General features: G+C 44.9%; 1 protein-coding gene across 8 annotated transcripts in view; it reads right to left on the bottom strand.

Moving 5' to 3' along the window:
- The window catches only part of LOC118397888 (serine/threonine-protein kinase D3-like), an 80088-nt gene that overhangs the window by 33384 nt on the left and 24594 nt on the right, over positions 1-22110 (bottom strand). For 6 of the 8 annotated variants that reach the window (XM_052471214.1, XM_052471210.1, XM_052471213.1 and 3 more), the window contains exons 3-5: positions 6531-6669; positions 1804-1935; positions 1166-1323 (exon numbers count right to left, since the gene is read on the bottom strand). In XM_052471214.1, coding sequence (XP_052327174.1) covers positions 1166-1323; positions 1804-1935; positions 6531-6669 — 429 coding nt within the window. Of the gene's footprint in view, positions 1-1165; positions 1324-1803; positions 1936-6530; positions 6670-7573; positions 7605-22110 lie in introns of those variants that run through there. The other 2 variants (XM_052471215.1, XM_052471216.1) reach the window with 2 other exon arrangements.

The raw sequence follows: 22110 nt of genomic DNA on the forward strand, positions 1-22110 counted from the left end.
CCTTGACTGGGAGGCAGCAGAGCAGAGTCAACCATGCTGTATCACCTTTACTGTATCTTTGTAATACTTTTCATTTTGTAATACTTTTCATACATAGCTAGGTACACAGTGTTGGAGTAGTGAACTAAATGTAATTTGACTAGAAATGTAATTAGATTTTGCAGTAGCTTGGTGGTAGTTGAACTAAATTCAAATCTTGGTAGTGTTTTCAGAACTGCATTACTTATTGACATGTGGTGGTGTAGCTAGCTACTGGAACTACACACAACGTTTTTTTTGCTAAAATAAAATATGGGTGAAGTAGGCAAGAATTTCCTTTCTTTTTCAGCATCAGACCTGCCTAAATCTCACTGTGGTTAATAAGCTAAAGAACACATCCTGTTAACACCTGACTCCAGAGAGATCTGTTCTTGTAATTTGTAGTCTATGACATTTTAGATTTAGATATAATAATTTTTCACAAAGTACTTTTTCATAGTAACTTTAGTGAAGTAAACTATATTTTTCTTAAGGGTAACTTTGTGTAGCTTAACTTCTTCCAGTAATTGATAGCTTGGTAAACTATATTTTCAGAGTAGTTTCCACAACACTGTAGGCACATTTGTTAAAAAGCTATTTCACATCTTGGTGGTCATTTTAAACATCACAACATCAACTGACCAGAACAAAAGTGCACACTACAGAAATATTTTGAGACACAAATTGCGTGGGAAGGAAAATAATCAAGATTATTTGTTTTTAGCATTATGTTATTTAATATATAACATTATATATTGAATGAGTGAGAAGTGGATTAAGTTAATAATATCACAAATAATCCTTTGTTTAGACTTGACAATACTGCATGAGGAGGGGCTGAAGGACTTTATGAAAGTGATTAACATGAAGATCCTTCTTTCTTCAGTAAAATGGTCCCTGGGTTTTTGTATGTATACACAGCGTTTTGACATAAACACTCTCTTTAGGCTCCCAACCACTAATTGGCCAGCCTGACTGTGTGCCTGCCTGCATACGGAATGTATGTGTGCGTGTTTGCGTGTGTGTATGTGTGTGTTCGTCCACGTGTGTACTCACAACATAGTGCACTGCTTTTGACCAGAGCCCTATGGACACTAAATAGGGAACAGAGTCCTATTTGGGACAAGGACAGAGAGTGTCTCCCTACCTCTTCCTGGGAAACAGGGACATGTTCGATGGGGGCTGGGCGGGGGACGGACAGCACGGCTCCAGGCAGGGACACGTTGGACAGCCGTCTCTTTCTCACCCCGCTACAGTTGTTAGGGATCTTAAAGGCGCAGCGCTTGTGGTAGTTCAGCCCACACCCTATAGAGGAGGCACAGTACTTAGAAACCATACATGCATCTCTCTCTTTCTCTCTCTCTCTCTTTCTCTCACTCTCTCTCTCTTTCTCTCACTCTCTCTCTCTGACTTATAGTGTAGGTCATGTGAATGACCTGTATCCAGGTGAATGTTCAGTGCTGTTTTACTCTTCTATCAGGTTACATATGATGAAAACTTTGACTGTCTCCTCTGACAATCATCCCGCTCCACTAAGCACTCCACAAAGCCCATCCACTGTTTGGCATCACTACAATGAGAATCAATCAAAGGCTGTTCTGACCAGGACTTGAAAGCAGGGAGATACACCGTCAATCAAGATACCCTTCTGTACAGTTCCCCAGGCTTTGATTCGGGCCTATGTGAGACAGGAGTTTGACTTGAGGTGAAACCTAGGTCAGGAGTGATTTGACTGGGATCAGTAGCTCAGGGCTGAGGGGGCACTGGGGCAGGGTCCAGACATACCTTCACATTTGAGGCCCTGTCGGACCAGGCCCCACAGCATCTCCCCACAGTCATCACAGAAGGCCGGCGCCTTGTAGGAGTGCACATACAAGGCATGGGGCCGGATCTGGAAGTCCTCGACAGTGGCTAGAGCTGAGACACAAACACACACTGGGTTAGTGTACTGCAAGAAAAACAACATTAACAAAGAGGCGAAACAAGCATGGACATGAATACCAGAGGAAATGGATTGTGATGAGTCATGATCAAACCATTAGAATGTTTGAAATGAACTGGGCCAATCCTTTAGCAGAAAGCCAGTAGAAATCGCCCCAATCCTACAAGACTGTCATGATGTTATTATTTTTCAACTGTCATTCCGATTCAGAGTGTTGTTAATTCCTTTCAGATGCATGTCAAGTACAAAACAGACCCAGCTGATGAATGGGTGGCCGTCCTATCGCCTCTGACCACAAAACGTCTCCCCCGTCATTTTCTGTTCCTTTTCTGACGACTCTTAGCTACATATTGAATCACCATTTATCGACATCCAGGATGTAACCTACTGTCTGACGGTTATGGTTGACTTGAACATTGTGCCTTTGTGGTTGTGTTACTATTCAGACATATGAGTGGGTCAAAAGTTTACTTACACTAAGTTGACTGTGCCTTTCAACAGCTTGGAAAATTCCCGAAAATGATGTCACGGCTTTAGAAGCTTCAAATAGGCAAATTGCCATCATTTGAGTCAATTGGAGGTGTACCTGTGGGTGTATTTCAAGGCCTACCTTCAAACTCAGTGCCTCTTTGCTTGACATCATGGGAAAATCAAAAGAAATCAGCCAAGACCTCAGAAGAAAAATTGTAGACCTCCACAAGTCTGGGTCATCCTTGGGAGCAATTTCCAAACGCCTGAGGGTACTACGTTCATCTGTACAAACAATAGTACGCAAGTATAAACACCATGGGACCACACAGCCGTCATACTGCTCAGGAAGGAGGCGAGTTCTGTCTCCTAGAGATGAACGTACTTTGGTGAGAAAAGCGCAAATCAATCTCAGAACAACAGCAAATGACATTGTGAAGATGCTGGAGGAAACAGGTACAAAATAATCTATATCCACAGTAAAACAAGTCCTATATCGACATAACCTGAAAGTCCGCTCAGCAAGGAAGAAGCCACTGCTCCAAATCCACCGTAAAAAGGCAGACTACGGTTTGCAACTGCATATGGGGACAAATATCGTACTTTTTGAAGAAATGTCATCTGGTCTGATGAAACAAAAATAGAACTGTTTGGCCATAATGACCATCGTTATGTTTGGAGGAAAAAGGGGGAACACCATCCCAACCGTGAAGCACAGGGGTGGCAGCATCATGTTGTGGAGGTGCTTTGCTGCAGGAGGGACTGGTGCACTACACAAAATAGATGGCATCATGAGGAGGAAAATTATGTAGATATATTGAAGCAACATCTCAAGACATCAGTCAGGAAGTTAAAGCTTGGTCGCAAATGGGTCTTCCAAATGGACAATGACCCCAAGCATACTTCCAAAGTTGTGACAAAATGGCTTAAGGACAACAAAGTCAAGGTATTGGAGTGGCTATCACAAAGCTCTGACCTCAATCCTATAGAAATGTTATGGGCAGAACTGAAAAAGTGTGTGCAAGAAAGGAGGCCTACAAACCTGACTCAGTTTCACCAGCTCTGTCAGAAGGAATAGGCCAAAATTCACCCAACTTATTGTGGGAAGCTTGTGGAAGGCTACCCGAAACGTTTGACCCAAGTTAAACAATTTAAAGGCAATGCTACCAAATACTAATTGAGTGTATGTAAACGTCTGACCCACTGGGAATGTGATGAAAGAAATAAAAGCTGAAATAAATCATTCTCTCTACTATTATTCTGACATTTCACATTCTTAAAATGAAGTGGTAATCCTAACTGATTTAAGACAGGGAATTTTACTAGGATTAAATGCCAGGAATTGTGAAAAACTGCCCGCATTTGGCTAAGGTGTATGTAAACTTCCGACTTTAACTGTAGTATGGGTCCTGATCAAAAGTAGTGCACTATATAGAGAATAGGGTGCCATTTGGGACGTAGACATAGTTAATTGTGGTATTCATGAGTCACTTTAATGTAGTTACATTGAGAACTGTTGAGTGACATGCCTGTTCTCTCCCTGTTGGACATTTCTCTGAGGGCACAAATTGGCTTCTTTCTCTCTGAAGTCTCGCCACCTTTGCTCTTTGCTCAGTCCAACCCTTAATTTCATGTCCGTTTTCAAAGAAAATAGATTTACTGTTCATAAACCCCTCTCTGTCTTTTTATCAATAGGCGAACATGAAGGCCAAGTGGTTGAAATGAAAAACAGCGACCATAGCAACCGCATTCTCAGTGAGTACACAACAAACCAGACAGCGTTCTGAGGGCAATTATTCACTTTAGAGGAGAGATGAGAGCATTCTGTACTCAGAAAAAAACACACTGCTCTGCTATTGGTTTTCTAAATGACACACAGGTTAGGTACCTAAAATGTATTCATAATACTATACATGATAATAATAGTCTTATCCTATCCTTAATCTAACAATTACTAGGTGGGGATAGATGTGAAAGTGCATGAGCAACATTAATCAGGTCAGGATCAACGTCCTCATCAATCACGGAGAATCAGCAACTGCAGAAATATAAATTGCATGGCTTTGAAATTGGGAGTCAAGAGTAATCTGCCACGGTCTCTGAGAGACACCAGCTTAGACCTTGCAGAACAGAGCAGAACATAACAGAGTAGAACAGGGAAAAACCGAGTAGAACACATTAGAACAGAGTAGAACAGAGCAGAACAGAACAGAGCAGAACACAACAGAGCAGAGCCAAGTAGAACAGAACACATTACAACAGAATAGAGTAGAACAGGGCAGACCAGAACAGAGGCTAACAGGGCAGAACAGAGCAGAGCAGAGTAGAACAGGTCAGAACTGAACAGAGCAGACAGGGCAGAACAGATAAGAACTGAACAGAGCAGAACAGCGCAGAACAGGGCAGAATAAGGCAAAACAGAACAGGGCAGAATAGAGCAGAATAGAGCAGAACAAAGAAGGTGACAGGGATCTGAACCGAGCTGAACTCAGCAGCCTTGTCTGGCCAAAACCAGAGAGGGAAAAACACAACATTTTAGTCTTTTATCCTGAGCACACAGAGTAGCAGGCGATGGAGAAACGTATAGAACAGTCAGACTAAAACTTAATCAACACTACATCTGCACTGACTGTGGGGCAGTGCTGCACCAAAAACAAGCAGAGAGGATCAGGAAGTGGTCTGGGGTTGAGTCTTGTGTGGTTGGGCTGTGAGTTCATACATTTCATCTTGTGTGTTGGAATTCTAAATTAATACTACTCTGGGGTGTGTAGCTGTTCAGGTGTTGGTTGAGTTTCACACCTAGGATGATCAACAACAGACCACAAGGTACTGCCATTGAAAGGGAATATGCCCACCGAAAATGTTGTGGGGTTGTCATAGGTTGACATAGGGGATGAATACTGAATGGGATACATAGGAAAGACATGGGGGGTGGGCATATGGACAAAATAGTAGCTACACTGGAGAGATCTGGAACACTGGGGTGTTACAGGGTAAACAAAGAGATCCCTGTACCTATAATGTGGCACATCCTAAATTAAGTAGAGACTCAGAGCTAGAAAACTATATAATACACTATAGTTGAGGAACAATGGGAATGTAAATCTGCTTTGAAAGTTAAAAGACTTGTAACATCCCTTTTGAGAAAATGGCCCTTGAATGTTTTGGTACACCTACGGGAGAGCAATTCTTTGTCTAAACCCATACAGCATCGTTCACACCCTCTTTATCCTTAGCCCCACCCATCTCTTTGAGGATTCACATGTGAGGCCATGTACTGAACAACCAAAAATGTCAAGACTAAAGGCTGGTTTATACTACGCTTGTGTTCATAAATTAAATCTGGAGTGCCAGAGTGTGCTCAGAGCGTTGTCAGATCGACCGGTTCGTAAATTCAGAGCGTTTCGCTCTCGGAGCATTCAGAGTGCACACTGGACACTCTGGCCGAGGAGTATGGTTGATCCGAGCGTTCTGACCTAACAACAGCAATCAAGCACCCAAGCTAACTGGCTAACGTTGGCTAGCTTGCTAGCTACTTCTAGACACAAATGAGAGAACTCTGACCATTTTACTCACCGTAGCAGAGCTGGTTTGACTGTTTCCATGTTATCCAGAAAGTAGGTGACTGTAACTGTGCTGCTGGCAACAATTTAATTATGATTTTTGGCCAACGTTTACTGACACTGGCCATATTCAATGGGTGTTGAGCGTTCGTAAATTGATTCTGTTATTATGGCACAATCAGAAGAGAGTGCTCTGAAAGAGTAGTTAGCCAGAATTTACCATCTCCGTCTATTGACAGTTGTCGCAGTGATATCATGAACATTCTATTGAAATTGTTACTTGCATAGTGGAGTCTTTTATTTAGACGTGTAGCTAGCTAGCTAAACAACAAACCATAATCGCAATTCATAATGTTACTACCCTACCCTTAATCTGCTTCATCTCTTGATATCAACCTCATCTCTCAATATCAACCTCATCTCTCAATATCAACCTCATCTCTCAATATCAACCTCATCTCTCAATATCAACCTCATCTCTCAATATCAACCTCATTTCTTGTGACATGGAGTATCTCCAACCCTTTTCCAGGTCTCACCGGAGAGGACCACCTCGATCAGGTCTCCCTCATGGATGTCCTCCGCTGACGTCAGTAGCTGCAGGATGTTCTCTGAAGTTAGATCATGGCGGAACAGAAGGATCTTGTCGTACATGCCAAAGAATCCACACTCTGGGAACTGGGAGGAGGAGGAGAAGTATTACAGGTATGTTTAGTTTACACAATATGGTGCAGTGCTTACAATAACTGATAGTATGTATAACTCAGGCCTGGGATTCTCAATTAAAAGTTATTTTTAGTTAAGGCATATAGAGCAACGTTTTTTTTCTGAGAAGGGATTGTGGATGGGGCCCTTGTAGACCTACACTACTAGCAGGAAACGAGTGAAGCGCAGTTTGCATGCAGTGTGTTTGCAGTTTGCATGGAGTGTGTTTGCAGTTTGCATGGAGTGTGTTTGCAGTTTGCATGGAGTGTGTGTGCAGCAGCCAGCACAGCACAGAGCGAGTGACAGCAGGAAATTGAACCCACAGGCTCCGGACTGGTAGCTGCACAGCTCTCATTAGGAGCTGCAGAGATGAATCTCCTCTAGTCATGAATTATGATGAGGTCCTGTCATTGACACCTTGCTGCCTTTAGCCATCTGTCCTCCTACAGCTGCAGATACAGTACAGCCCAAACAATATGACACCCAACTGACAAGACCATGACACATCCCCAACCCAAACAATATGACACCCAGCTGACCATAACACACAGGGAATCCCAAACAATGTGCCATATTGACTGATTGACTGACATACTAAAATACACCACACCACAAGCCAACCAGCCCAGTTCAACCCAACAGCATACAGACGCCCCCCAGAAGCAATAACCCACCACTTGACACACTGAACTACTAAAAGGCACGGTGACCACAAATAACACATCAAATATTCAGATGCAGTCATCAGTTAAGCAGTAGCCCATGAAGACAAAACCACACAGTCCTGTGTATGTCAAGAGACAATACTTTGTGTCTATAGAGGTCAACTGCTTGTTGAACTCTGCTAATAGTAAAAAGGCAGTGTCATTTATATTACAGTCCAAACTTTATCGACACATCAGCAATGGACAGCCATCCACCCAGGGGACAGGACACAGTATCTGTAGGAGTTAGAATCAGAACGTTAATCTGACTCCGAAATCTGTAACAGAGATAATGTACATGCAAATCAGACTAAACTGAGCAAGGCAAACAAGGAAGTGAGATGTCCTCTGTCTATCTATAGAATGAGGTATTTAGGTCTCCCATTGGATGGAGCCTGCATGGAATAATGTAAATGTGATGTGCCTCAGGGTGGATGATTGTTTATGGTTGATCCCTCAACGTGATATGTCCCCATTTATTTTATGTCAGACAGAGGGTCATCTCATGTTATACTTTAGGATAAAGTCAATCTCATCATGATTCAATATCATAAAAATGAAAGATTATGATCTTGGGGCGATAGGGAAATAGAAATCTCAGGATATATCTATCAGCCCCATGAGTGGAGGTCTCCCACTGGGCACAGACGTCAATTGTTAGATTACCTGTTAGATACTGCTGCACTGTCGGAACTAGAAGCACAAGCATTTCGCTACACTCGCAATAACATCTGCTAACCATGTGTATGTGACCAATCAAATTTGATTTGATTTTGATTTGATTTTAATTTAATGTCTATTCCACGTTGGTTCAACATCATTTCATTGAAATGACGTGGAAACAATGTTGATTCAACTAGTGTGTACCCAGTGGGCTGCCTGATCACATGATGCACCATGACATTATCTTGTTTTATGTTAGAGGCATAAAAAAAGCCAACTTCATGGTACTGCAGTACTATCTGTAATCCACATACTTGCCACAACGATAAGCAATTGTTTGATTCTTCGACTCACATAAGGAATGAGCATCACAGATATATCATTTAAAATCAAGTGCTATTTGCATGTGAAAATGTCATGGGATACTTTTGCTACCCCGTAACGTTTACAATTTTGCCAGTGGCCTAGTCGTTGATTGGGTGAGCACATCTTACAGAATGTGACTTTAATGGGAAAAACTAAGCAGCGATGTGAACACAGCTGATCCCCTCTGTGTTAAACCACTATTAACCAAGCTCAACTCTGACAGACACACAATCTCCACTCTATTATCACCCTCTCATCAGACCCTAGAGAGGATTTTCTGATTCTGACGACTCAGTCCGCCACGCTAGTAAGACGTTAAACATGATCAGATCACTGAGGAGACTGGGAGAGAGAGAGGTCTGGGTCATGTCCCTCCCATCCCTGCTCGGCTCACTACCTAGGAACCAAAGCAGACTGAGCATCAGCGGTGGCCTGGTTCCGTTACAGGATGCCTTTGGTACATAAGTCCATCTAAACAGCTGAGCCCCACCTCCCTGTCTTGTCGTACACCCTCTAATCTCTACAGTACTCATATGCCATTATCTGAGACCATTGACTCAGTAAGTCTCTACCGAGGGTAAATAATCCGACTCTGACGTGAACCACACACCGATGTGTGGTTCACGTCAGACTAGGATGGATGCCTGCCCACATGTACATACCTCTAGGGGTGGAAGGTAGCCTAGTGGTAAGAGCGTTGGACAAGTAACCGAAAGGTTGCAAGATCGAATCCCTGAGCTGACAAGTTAACCCACTGTTCCTAGGCCGTCATTGAAAATAAGAATTTGTTCGTAACTGACTTTCCTAGTTAAATAAAGGTCAAATAAAAAAATACAAATACCTCAACTACCTCGTAACCCTGCACTTTGACCTGGTACTGCTACTCCCTGTATATACTCCAGCTTCATTCGTGTAGCTTCATTTTTCTTTCCTTATTTGAACTCTGCATCATTGGGAAGGCTTGTAAGTAAGCATTTCACTGTACAATCTACACTTGTTGTATTTGGCACCTGTGACGAATCAAATTTGATTTCAATGAGATCAGGCCATATCAGTTCATCCGGAGCAGAGTCCTCCTCTCTCACAGGCACTGGCTCATGTAGCGTCTTAACTTTAAGATGAGTGTATGAGGGGCCAGGGGGATCTATTTTCTGCTATGTGTGCATATCGCACAGAAGATACTGCAAATGCAGAACCAGCTGAAGTTGCAACAGACCAGGAAATAGGTGTGCTGTTGCACTGTATGGACAAATTTGATTGTGTTAAACAAAACCCGAGCCTCAATACAAAATCAAGCTATCAACTGACGCACAACAAGACCTTGAGTTAAATTGGGGTTGCACTCAACGAGACATCTAAAACCCTGGATCAGACACAGCCATTTCACTCCCGTATTAGTCTAAAATGTAAATAGCTGATTTGGTTCTGGTTGCTAAGATTACCCCCGTATATAGCTATTGACAAGCCATTAAGGCTACATCTATCAGTGTGTTGGATGAGAGGAGAGGCTCCGGACAGGGCAGCCCAATAGGAAACAAAAGGTGAACAGGTATTTGCTTGTTTCCCTGTACCTCACTGATCTGTTACCTCACTAGAACACATAGCATAGATGTCACAACAGGAAGTTAAGATAAGTGGGACAAGGTTGCCATGACGTCCACAGCCCCGTCAACCAGAGGGCCTCATTAATTTGGATGGTAAAGACATTCCCCTCTGAATTAGTATCGACTATGACATTTTTTTGTTGTTATTCTAAAGGGGGGAAAATCCATTGTTTTTGTCTGGCCACTGTTTTGAACATCTTCAATTGCCATTACAGCAATGTATACTGAACAAAAATATAAATGCAAAATGCAACAGTTTCAAAGATTTTACTGAGTTACAGTTGAAAATGAAATGAATACATTAGGCCCTAATCTATGGATTTCACATGACTGGGCATTGGTGCATCCATGGGTGGGCCTTGGATGGCATAGGGCCACCCACTTGGCAGCCAGGCTCACCCACAAAGGCCCAGTCAATCAGAATGAGTTTTTCCCCACAAAAGGGCTTTATTACAGACAGAAATACTCCTCAGCACCCCCCAGACGATCCCGCAGGTTAAAATGACGGATGTGGAGGTCCTGACACATGGTCTGTGATTGTGAGGCCGGTTGGACCTACTGCCAAATTCTCCAAAACGAAGTTGGAGGCAGCAAAATTAACATTACATTTACACTTTAGTTTATTTTGCAGATGCTCTTATTCAGAGCAGCTTACATGAGCAATTAGGGTTAAGTGTATTGTCTTGGCTGCGTGCTTAGGGTCATTGTCCTGTTTGAAGGTGAACCTTCGCCCCAGTCTGAGGTCCTGAGCGCCTGGAGCAGGTTTTCATCAACGATCTCTGTAATTTGCTCTGTTCATCTTTGACTCGATCCTGACTAGTCTCCCAGTCCCTGCTGTTGAAAAACATCCCCACAGCATAATGCTGCCACCACCATGCTTCACTGTAGGGGTGGTGCCAGGTTTCCTCCAGACGTGACACTTGGCATTCAGGCCAAAAAGTTAAATCTTGGTTTCATCAGACCAGAGAATCTTGCTTCTCATGGTCTGAGAGTCCTATAGGTGCCTTTTGCAAACTCCAAACGGGCTCTCATGTGCCTTTTACTGAGGAGTGGCTTCCGTCTGTCCACTCTACCATAAAGGCCTGATGGTGGAGTGCTGCAGAGACGGTTGTCCTTCTGGAAAGTTCTCCCATCTCGACAGAGGAACTCTAGAGCTCTGTCAGAGTGACCATCAGATTCTTGGTCACCTCCCTGACCAAGGCGCTTCTCTCCCGATTGCTCAGTTTGACCACACGACCAGCTCTAGGAAGTCTCTTGGTGGTTCCAAACATCTTCCATTTAAAAATGATGGAGGCCACTGTGTTCTTGGGGACCTTCAATGCTGCAGACATTTTTGGGCCCTTCCCCAGATCTGTGCCTCAACACAATCCTGTCTTGGCGCGCTACAGACAATTCCTTCGACCTCATTGCTTGTTTTTTTCTCTGACATGCACTGTCAACTGTGGGACCTCATATAGACAGGTGTGTCTCTCGATCACGCAACTCTGACTTAAGCATAAATCATGTCAATAGTATATTTGTGAGAGAAATCGAGTCACGCATGCAGACCTCAAGATCTCATGGATTCAGCCCTATATGACAGAACAAGCTAATAATATATATATTTTTAAAAACTCCCAATTGTCTAGGTAGAGAAAATTGTGTTTTTTCCATGCATACCATAGCCTGAGTATATGGTTGCCAAGTTACAAACCGCTTGTTCCTGTGCAGAGGAAGTGCTGTCGTCGAGTCTTCACAGCCTAACAACTGAGAGATAAAAGTGTATTTTGTGGCTCTTTGTGGAACAGAGGTAGAGTGTTTGTGCATTCCATTCTTCTGCTCTGAAATGGGGCCATGATTTAAGAAAATTTAAGAAAATAGTCGTATACTTTTAAGATCTATGATGATGTGAAAAGTTTGAAACAATCAACACACACACAACATCACAATCATACAAAGAACAGCTATCTGAGAACACCACCACCCAGCCCTCAGAGACAGACAGACAGACAGACAGACAGACAGACAGACAGACAGACAGACAGACAGACAGACAGACAGACAGACAGACAGACAGAGAGTTTACCTAATCATTTAGAGACAGTTGGACATGTGGAGAATATGTAAACACACTCTGACTGCTGCAGAGTCTGACTGTATCTCCGTCCCAAATGGAATCCTATTCCCTGTTTAGTGCGCTACTTTTGATCAGGGCCCATAAGGCTCAGGTCAAATATAGTGCACTATGTATGGAATAGGGTGTCATTTGGGATGCGTCCTGTGTGTATGTAGGAGTCTGAGAGGTAGCATTGAGAAAATGCAGTGCTTGACAAAAATACCAGACACATATCATGTTTTAATAACATGCTGTTGATAAATTCAGACTGCATGGTGGACTAAATGTGTATAAAGAGGGTCCCTATGAGACCAGTGATTTGACTTTGTGTTTTAGTTCTAATCCATGACCTGTTTATGACCCTCGCCGGCATTCTTTTCAAATGGCAGAGCTCTTCCTGTGCCCCTCTTGCCCCCTTAAGGGATGGGATTGTGTTTGTGTGTGTGTGTGTGTGTGTGTGTGTGTGTGTTTACACACGCATTTGTGTGAGTATGTGTGTGTGTAAGTGTGTGCTCTAATGTGTGTGTCTGCAGAACTTTTGCTATCCCTATGTCATTTATTTAAAATGGGATAAATTGTTCAAAAGAGGAAAGAGTGATTTGAGGCTCAAAAGACACCAACTGTCAGCCATCTTCCATCTTCTTCTTCTTCTCAGATTCTGAGACATGCCGTTCTTAGCAACTACTCCAAATAGCAGTTCCCTTCTGTCACTCTTCCTTCTGAGCCATCAGTCGTCATGTTTGTTTGTGACTCAAGAAGTCACTGCTTTCTTGAGTTGTAAGGCAAGGCAGGCAGCTGACCCACACCAAGCCATACACACACCATAAACCAAGCCATACACACACCATAAACCAAGCCATACACACACCATAAACCAAGCCATACACACACCATAAACCAAGCCATACACACACCATAAACCAAGCCATACACACACCATACACCAAGCCATACACACACAATACACCGAGCCATATAACCACACACCGAGCCATATCACCATAAACCGAGCCATACACACACCATACACCGAGCCATACACACACCATAAACCGAGCCATACACACACCATACACCGAGCCATACACACACCATACACCAAGCAATACACCTATCATACACCGAGCCATACACACTTCAGACTAGGGGAGAGGAAGGGGTATACACAGCCTCATCACTTCAGGCCAGAGGAAAAGGGGTACACACAGCCTCGTCACTTCAGACCAGAGGAAAAGGGGTACACACAGCCTCGTCACGTCAGACCAGAGGAAAAGGGGTACACACAGCCTCGTCACATCAGAACAGAGGAAAAGGGGTACACACAGCCTCGTCACATCAGACCAGAGGAGAAGGGGTACACACAGCCTCGTCACTTCAGACCAGAGGAGAAGGGGTACACACAGCCTCGTCACATCAGACCACAGGAGAAGGGGTACATACAGCCTCGTCACATCAGACCAGAGGAGAAGGGGTACATACAGCCTTGTCACATCAGACCAGAGGAGAAGGGGTACACACAGCCTCGTCACATCTGACCAGAAAAAAAGGGGTACACACAGCCTCGTCACTTCAGACCAGAGGAAAAGGGGTACACACAGCCTCGTCACATCAGACCAGAGGAGAAGGGGTACACACAGCCTCGTCACATCAGACCAGGGGAGAAGGGGTAAACACAACCTCGTCACTTCAGACCAGAGGAGAAGGGGTACACACAGCCTCGTCACATCAGACCACAGGAGAAGGGGTACATACAGCCTCGTCACATCAGACCAGAGGAGAAGGGGTACACACAGCCTTGTCACATCAGACCAGAGGAGAAGGGGTACACACAGCCTCGTCACATCAGACCAGAGGAAAAGGGGTACACACAGCCTCGTCACATCAGACCAGAAAAAAAGGGGTACACACAGCCTCGTCACATCAGACCAGAGGAGAAGGGGTACACACAGCCTCGTCACATCAGACCAGAGGAAAAGGGGTACACACAGCCTCGTCACATCAGACCAGAAAAAAAGGGGTACACACAGCCTCGTCACATCAGACCAGAGGAGAAGGGGTACACACAGCCTCGTCACATCAGACCAGAGGAGAAGGGGTACACACAGCCTCGTCACATCAGACCAGGGGAGAAGGGGTACACACAGCCTCGTCACATCAGACCAGAGGAGAAGGGGTACACACAGCCTCGTCACTTCAGACCAGAGGAGAAGGGGTACACACAGCCTCGTCACTTCAGACCAGAGGAGAAGGGGTACACACAGCCTCGTCACATCAGACCAGAGGAGAAGGGGTACACACAGCCTCGTCACTTCAGACCAGAGGAGAAGGGGTACACACAGCCTCGTCACTTCAGACCAGAGGAGAAGGGGTACACACAGCCTCGTCACATCAGACCAGAGGAGAAGGGGTACACACAGCCTCGTCACATCAGACCAGGGGAGAAGGGGTACACACAGCCTCATCACATCAGACCAGAGGAGAAGGGGTACACACAGCCTCATCACATCAGACCAGAGGAGAAGGGGTACACACAGCCTCGTCACTTCAGACCAGAGGAGAAGGGGTACACACAGCCTCATCACATCAGACCAGAGGAGAAGGGGTACACACAGCCTCGTCACATCAGACCAGAGGAGAAGGGGTACACACAGCCTCGTCACATCAGACCAGGGGAGAAGGGGTAAACACAACCTCGTCACTTCAGACCAGAGGAGAAGGGGTACACACAGCCTCGTCACATCAGACCACAGGAGAAGGGGTACATACAGCCTCGTCACATCAGACCAGAGGAGAAGGGGTACACACAGCCTTGTCACATCAGACCAGAGGAGAAGGGGTACACACAGCCTCGTCACATCAGACCAGAGGAAAAGGGGTACACACAGCCTCGTCACATCAGACCAGAAAAAGGGGTACACACAGCCTCGTCACATCAGACCAGAGGAGAAGGGGTACACACAGCCTCGTCACATCAGACCAGGGGAGAAGGGGTACACACAGCCTCATCACATCAGACCAGAGGAGAAGGGGTACACACAGCCTCATCACATCAGACCAGAGGAGAAGGGGTACACACAGCCTCGTCACTTCAGACCAGAGGAGAAGGGGTACACACAGCCTCATCACATCAGACCAGAGGAGAAGGGGTACACACAGCCTCGTCACATCAGACCAGAGGAGAAGGGGTACACACAGCCTCGTCACATCAGACCAGGGGAGAAGGGGTAAACACAACCTCGTCACTTCAGACCAGAGGAGAAGGGGTACACACAGCCTCGTCACATCAGACCACAGGAGAAGGGGTACATACAGCCTCGTCACATCAGACCAGAGGAGAAGGGGTACACACAGCCTTGTCACATCAGACCAGAGGAGAAGGGGTACACACAGCCTCGTCACATCAGACCAGAGGAAAAGGGGTACACACAGCCTCGTCACATCAGACCAGAAAAAAAGGGGTACACACAGCCTCGTCACATCAGACCAGAGGAGAAGGGGTACACACAGCCTCGTCACATCAGACCAGAGGAGAAGGGGTACACACAGCCTCGTCACTTCAGACCAGGGGAGAAGGGGTACACACAGCCTCGTCACATCAGACCAGAGGAGAAGGGGTACACACAGCCTCGTCACTTCAGACCAGAGGAGAAGGGGTACGCACAGCTTCGTCACATCAGACCAGGGGAGAAGGGGTACACACAGCCTCGTCACATCAGACCAGGGGAGAAGGGGTACGCACAGCTTCGTCACATCAGACCAGGGGAGAAGGGGTACACAGCCTCGTCACATCAGACCAGGGGAGAAGGGGTACGCACAGCTTCGTCACATCAGACCAGGGGAGAAGGGGTACACACAGCCTCGTCACATCAGACCAGGGGAGAAGGGGTACACACAGCCTCGTCACATCAGACCAGGGGAGAAGGGGTACACACAGCCTCGTCACATCAGACCAGGGGAGAAGGGGTACACACAGCTTCGTCACATCAGACCAGGGGAGAAGGGGTACACACAGCCTCGTCACATCAGACCAGGGGAGAAGGGGTACACACAGCCCCGTCACATCAGACCAGGGGAGAAGGGGTACACACAGCCTCGTCACATCAGACCAGGGGAGAAGGGGTACACACAGCCTCGTCACATCAGACCAGGGGAGAAGGGGTACACACAGCCTCGTCACATCAGACCAGGGGAGAAGGGGTACACACAGCCTCGTCACATCAGACCAGGGGAGAAGGGGTACACACAGCTTCGTCACATCAGACCAGGGGAGAAGGGGTACACACAGCTTCGTCACATCAGACCAGGGGAGAAGGGGTACACACAGCTTCGTCACATCAGACCAGGGGAGAAGGGGTACACACAGCCTCGTCACATCAGACCAGGGGAGAAGGGGTACACACAGCCCCGTCACATCAGACCAGGGGAGAAGGGGTACGCACAGCTTCGTCACATCCATAGAAACCCTTCACCCTCCTTCAACGGATGTTAGTTCTCATCCCTCCTTTTCCACAGACCAGAGGAGGAAGAGAAACAAGTCCTTCATGACATCACCAGCGAGTGTTTTTTTAATAACATAACTACAGGGTTGCCTCCCAAATGGCACACTATTCCCTACATAGTGTACAACTTTTGAGTGGGACCAATAGGACAATAGTCGAAAGTAGTGCACTATGTAGGGAATAAGGTGCCATTTGGGCTGTAGCCCAGGAGAGTGATGGTGTCATGTCAATGCTTAGAAGAAGAAAACACACTGGCGTGCTAGTTGATTTGATTGGTTTAGTATGAGTCACAGCCAGTGATCAAGTTTCTTTAAAATGGCCTAAAAGTCTGTTACTAAAACATCAAACTGAAAAATGCACTTTGATTTAATTTGATGCTTAGTTTACACAATCTCTTATGCTTCCTTGCTAGCTGGTTGTAAGGATAGATTAGTGAACACACGCACAAGAAAACACACACACACATACAAAGACAAGCAGTCCCAGGAAATGACTCCAGCAGGTCAGTATGTGAGGAAAAGTCATCTCAGATTTCAACACACCACCAGTTTATTGCAATACATTCACTGCAAATTACGCTACAGTTTCACAGCAACTGAAGGAGGAGGACTATACTGTTGTTTCTGTGATATCAGTGACATCACTGCCACTAACGGTTGCTGTGGATGTACTGCATTGTTGAGAAGATGAGGGGGCAATGAGTTTATAGACACACTCACTGTTCCAGGGAAACAAACACCTCTCAATATCTACGGTGCCCATATTAGGACAGCCTCAACACCGTAAATACCAGTGTAGTACAAGGAGCTGTCGATGTCTCATCTAGTGACAGAGAGGTTATTTATGCATCCAGTCCTACACCAAAGAGTATGTCATCAGGAGTTAAGCAGGTTAAACCTATAGGTAGAGATGCCAATTAGCCTTGAAAGCTTCAGATGTCCCTGTCAGTTTTAGCACGTTCAGCAGCATGGAATAAACAATGAAGTAAGGTATATGGTCGTGACTTATTTCCTTCTTGTCCTGTTATAGGATAACATACTGAGAGACAGAGCTCTATCCACTTCCTACACTTCACCTAGAGGACAAGACAGACCAACAGTGGCAGCGCAGCAGGTAGCTGTCCGGTTGCCTCCGACCACAGAACATCGGCCGTCATTTTCTATTCATTTCCAGATGATTCTACATGTTGAACCGCTACCATTTGTAGACAGACAGCAGGCGTCTACTGCGCATTGCCAACATTCATTATGGTGTGTTTTAAGAGCACAGCAGATACACACAGGTGAGGAACAATGTGTGCGGTGACTAGAGATCATCAACCCCCCATTTACAAAATTACAATTACACTCTCCAATATTACCAGGCTGCCTGCCTATGGACTGAAGGGCACTTTTAATATAATAATCACTTAAAGCCTAGTGGATGAAACTCGGCTACTCTTAATGGGGATTGTATAATCGTGCCCTTGCCTGGCCACAGGGATAATCCCATCTCAGTGCGTGTGTGTGTGTATGGCAGTGGGGCAGGTTTATTTACACACACACAAACACACACACACATACAGTACATAAAACCACATTGATGCACATACACCTATACACACACACACATAGTACCGGTCAAAGGTTTGGACACACCTACTCATTCAAGGGTTTTTCTTTATATTTACAATTTTCTACATTGTAGAATAATAGTGAAGACATCACAACTATGAAATAACACACATGGAATCATGTAGTAACCCAAAAATATTTTAATTCAGTAAAAATAAAGAAAAACCCTTGAATGAGTAGGAATGTCCAAACTTTTGACTGGTACTGTACACACACACACACACACACACACACACACACACACACACACACACACACACACACACACACACACACACACACACACACACACACACACACACACACACACACACACACACACACACACACACACACACACACACACACACACACACACACACACACACACACACACACACACACACACACACACACACACACACACACACACACACACACACACACACACACACACACACACACACACACACACACACACACACACACACACACACACACACACACACACACACACACACACACACACACACACACACACACACACACACACACACACACACACACACACACACACACACACACACACACACACACACACACACACACACACACACACACACACACACACACACACACAGACACACACACACACACACACACACACACACACACACACAGACACACACAGACACACACAGACACACACACACACACACACACAGACACACACACACACACACACACACACAGACACACACACACACACAGACACACAGACACACACAGACACACACACACACACACACACACACACACACACACACACACACACACACACAGACACACACACACACACACACACACACACACACACACACACACACACACACACACACACACACACACACACAGACACACACACACACACACACACACACACACACACACACACACACACACACACACACACACACACACACACACACACACACACACACACACACACACACACACACACACACACACACACACACACACACACACACACACACACACACACACACACACACACACACACACACACACACACACACACACACACACACACACACACACACACACACACACACACACACACACACACACACACACATACACATTTATATATATATATATATACACACACACACATATACACCCCAACACACACTAGTTATTTCATGCAGTGTTAGATTAGTTTCTGAGAGATACTTGTAAATAGCAAATCTCCTCGACTCTCAATTGAATCTACAAGGAAGACTGCAGCCAGTTGTATATTTACGGTATCAATTCAATTCACTATAAAACCTTTAACACAATTTAATTACAAAGTATAGTTCATGACATCCATTATGAGAAAATGTACTTTTTCTGGTTTTCCAAGAACTTGGTTTTCCAAGAACTTGTTTACAGTACGAAAAGCAGCCCTGAATGAGATCGCTTGTCAAGGTCACCATGACAACTTCCATTTAGCAGAGAAAACTATGTGAAAAAACAAAAAGAGTCTGCATCCTAAATGGCACCCTATTCTCTACAGATCCTGGTCCAAAGTAGTGCACTATATAGGGAATAGGGTGCCATTTGGCATGCATCCTATGTGAAGAAAGTGTTTTGAGGCAAAGTGAATGTTTCCTGGTAGGTATGAAGAGAGGTCAGTCCATGTCTGTGCCCCAAATGGCACCATATTCACTATGTAGTGCACTACTTCTGACCAGGGCCTGTAAGGAATCCCATAGGGTTCTGGTCAAAAATCAGTGCTCTATATAAGGGAAAGGATGCCATTTGGTACACACACCCCTGTCCACATGGCAGCGGTGTGCTTTCTTGTTGGATACCTCCCTGGATACCTCCCTAGATACCACCACTACACTGTCCTGGCTATTCCCTGGCCTAGTCTCTGTTACCGGGGCAACACTCAACACACTTAAAAGTGATACCCGACCGACAAGGACCTTTTGGTTAAAGAGTGGGAGACTCATCGAGAACTGAATGGGGTGGGGTGGTTGAGGTTCTCTCTCTCTGGTGATGTTTTATAGTCTTTGATAGAGGTAAACAAGCTATTCAGCAGAATAAAAAATGGATAGACACCTTATGAAACACCACATACTGATGGAATTGGAAACAATGAATGACCTGTTTGCTCCCAATATGCTTAAAAGCCATTACGGGGAGTCAAACATAAAAGCTGAGAGGAATTGGAACAACAGAATGTAAAAAAGTCACACGGGTAAATTGATTGAATTAGGGCTACAGTTGTGTAACCATCACTCACTATGCAGTGCACCAACCAGGAGAGGAGAGGAAGCCACACACTCAAACTGTTGCCTGCTATAAGACATCAACAAACACTGGCCTTTCAACCACAGAGGTAACACATGAACATCCCAAGGAGTTGAAGCGAGGTAAAGCTATTCATTAAACTGCCTTTAGGGGCAATTTGGGACAGTTTTTCCAATTTGTAAGCCAAAAACCCCATATATCCCTCCCTGTGCAAATTAGAAGCTCTTTGTAAATGGCAGGATAAACAACGTACAGTATAATCAAATCTCACTGAAAAGATTATCTTTTGTATTAAGGTTTAGGAGACAAGTATGATATACCAGCACATGTTTGCCTCCCAAATGGCACCCTATTCCCTATATAGTGGACTACTTTTTACCAGGGGGCTCTTGTCAAATGTATTGCACTACGTAGGGAATAGGGTGCTATTAAACATTTAGGGGAGATTCTCATTGACAGAAGCTTATTTTAAGCATGATCACATGCACAGGGATAACTCTCCCTTAACAGGCTGACCATACACGAGAGACTGATCACACATTGACTACTCTATTGACCAGATAAGAGTGCTGATCTCTGAGGGTGGTAAACTGGAGCCATATAAACCCCTATTAGACTCAGATAAGCAATAAAGAGAGCTCTCTCTCTTTCTCTCGCTCCCTCTATTTATCTCTCTTGCTCTCTCTGTCACTCCCTCTGTTCTGCTCTCTCTCTCTCTCGCATTCTCTCTCTACCTCACTCCCTCTCTATTTATTTAGTTGACTCTCAAGCTCTCTCACTCACTCCCTCTCTCTTACTTTCTCTCTTACTTTCTTTCTCTCTCTCTCTCTCTCTCTCTCTCTCTCTCTCTCTCTCTCTCTCTCTCTCTCTCTCTCTCTCTCTCTCTCTCTCTCTCTCTCTCTCTCTCTCACACTGTATCTCTCTCTCTTTTCTGGGAGAGATAAGGACAGCACAAGGTCTGGCTCATCTTGTGTAAAGTAATTTATTTAAAATAATATTATTTCAGACCGGGAGGGGTTGATGCCACAATAGGCCCGTAAAACTATGGGTCTAAAATAGTGAGGCTATTCTACATTGGAAGATACAGTCCTAATACAGTACTGATACAGTACTGATACAGTTCTAATACAGTACTGATACAGTTCTAATACAGTTATGATGCAGTACTGATACAGTTCTGATACCGTACTGATACAGTACGATACAGTACTGATACAGTTCTGATACAGTTCTGAGACCGTACTGATACAGTATGATACAGTACTGATACAGTTCTGATACCGTACTGATACAGTACGATACAGTACGATCCAGTACTGATACAGTACTGATACAGTTCTGATACCGTACTGGTACAGTACGATACAGTACGATCCAGTACTGATACAGTTCTGATACAGTACTGACACAGTACTGATACAGTTCTGATACTGTACTGATACAGTATGATACAGTTCTGATACAGTACTGATTAGAGGTCGACAGATTAATCGGAATGGCCGGAAATCTGTATTTAAAAAAATATATATATATTTATTATACCTTTATTTAACTAGGCAAGTCAGTTAA

The sequence above is a fragment of the Oncorhynchus keta genome, chromosome 19, assembly GCF_023373465.1.
Source record: "Oncorhynchus keta strain PuntledgeMale-10-30-2019 chromosome 19, Oket_V2, whole genome shotgun sequence".
Lineage (NCBI taxonomy): Eukaryota > Metazoa > Chordata > Actinopteri > Salmoniformes > Salmonidae > Oncorhynchus > Oncorhynchus keta.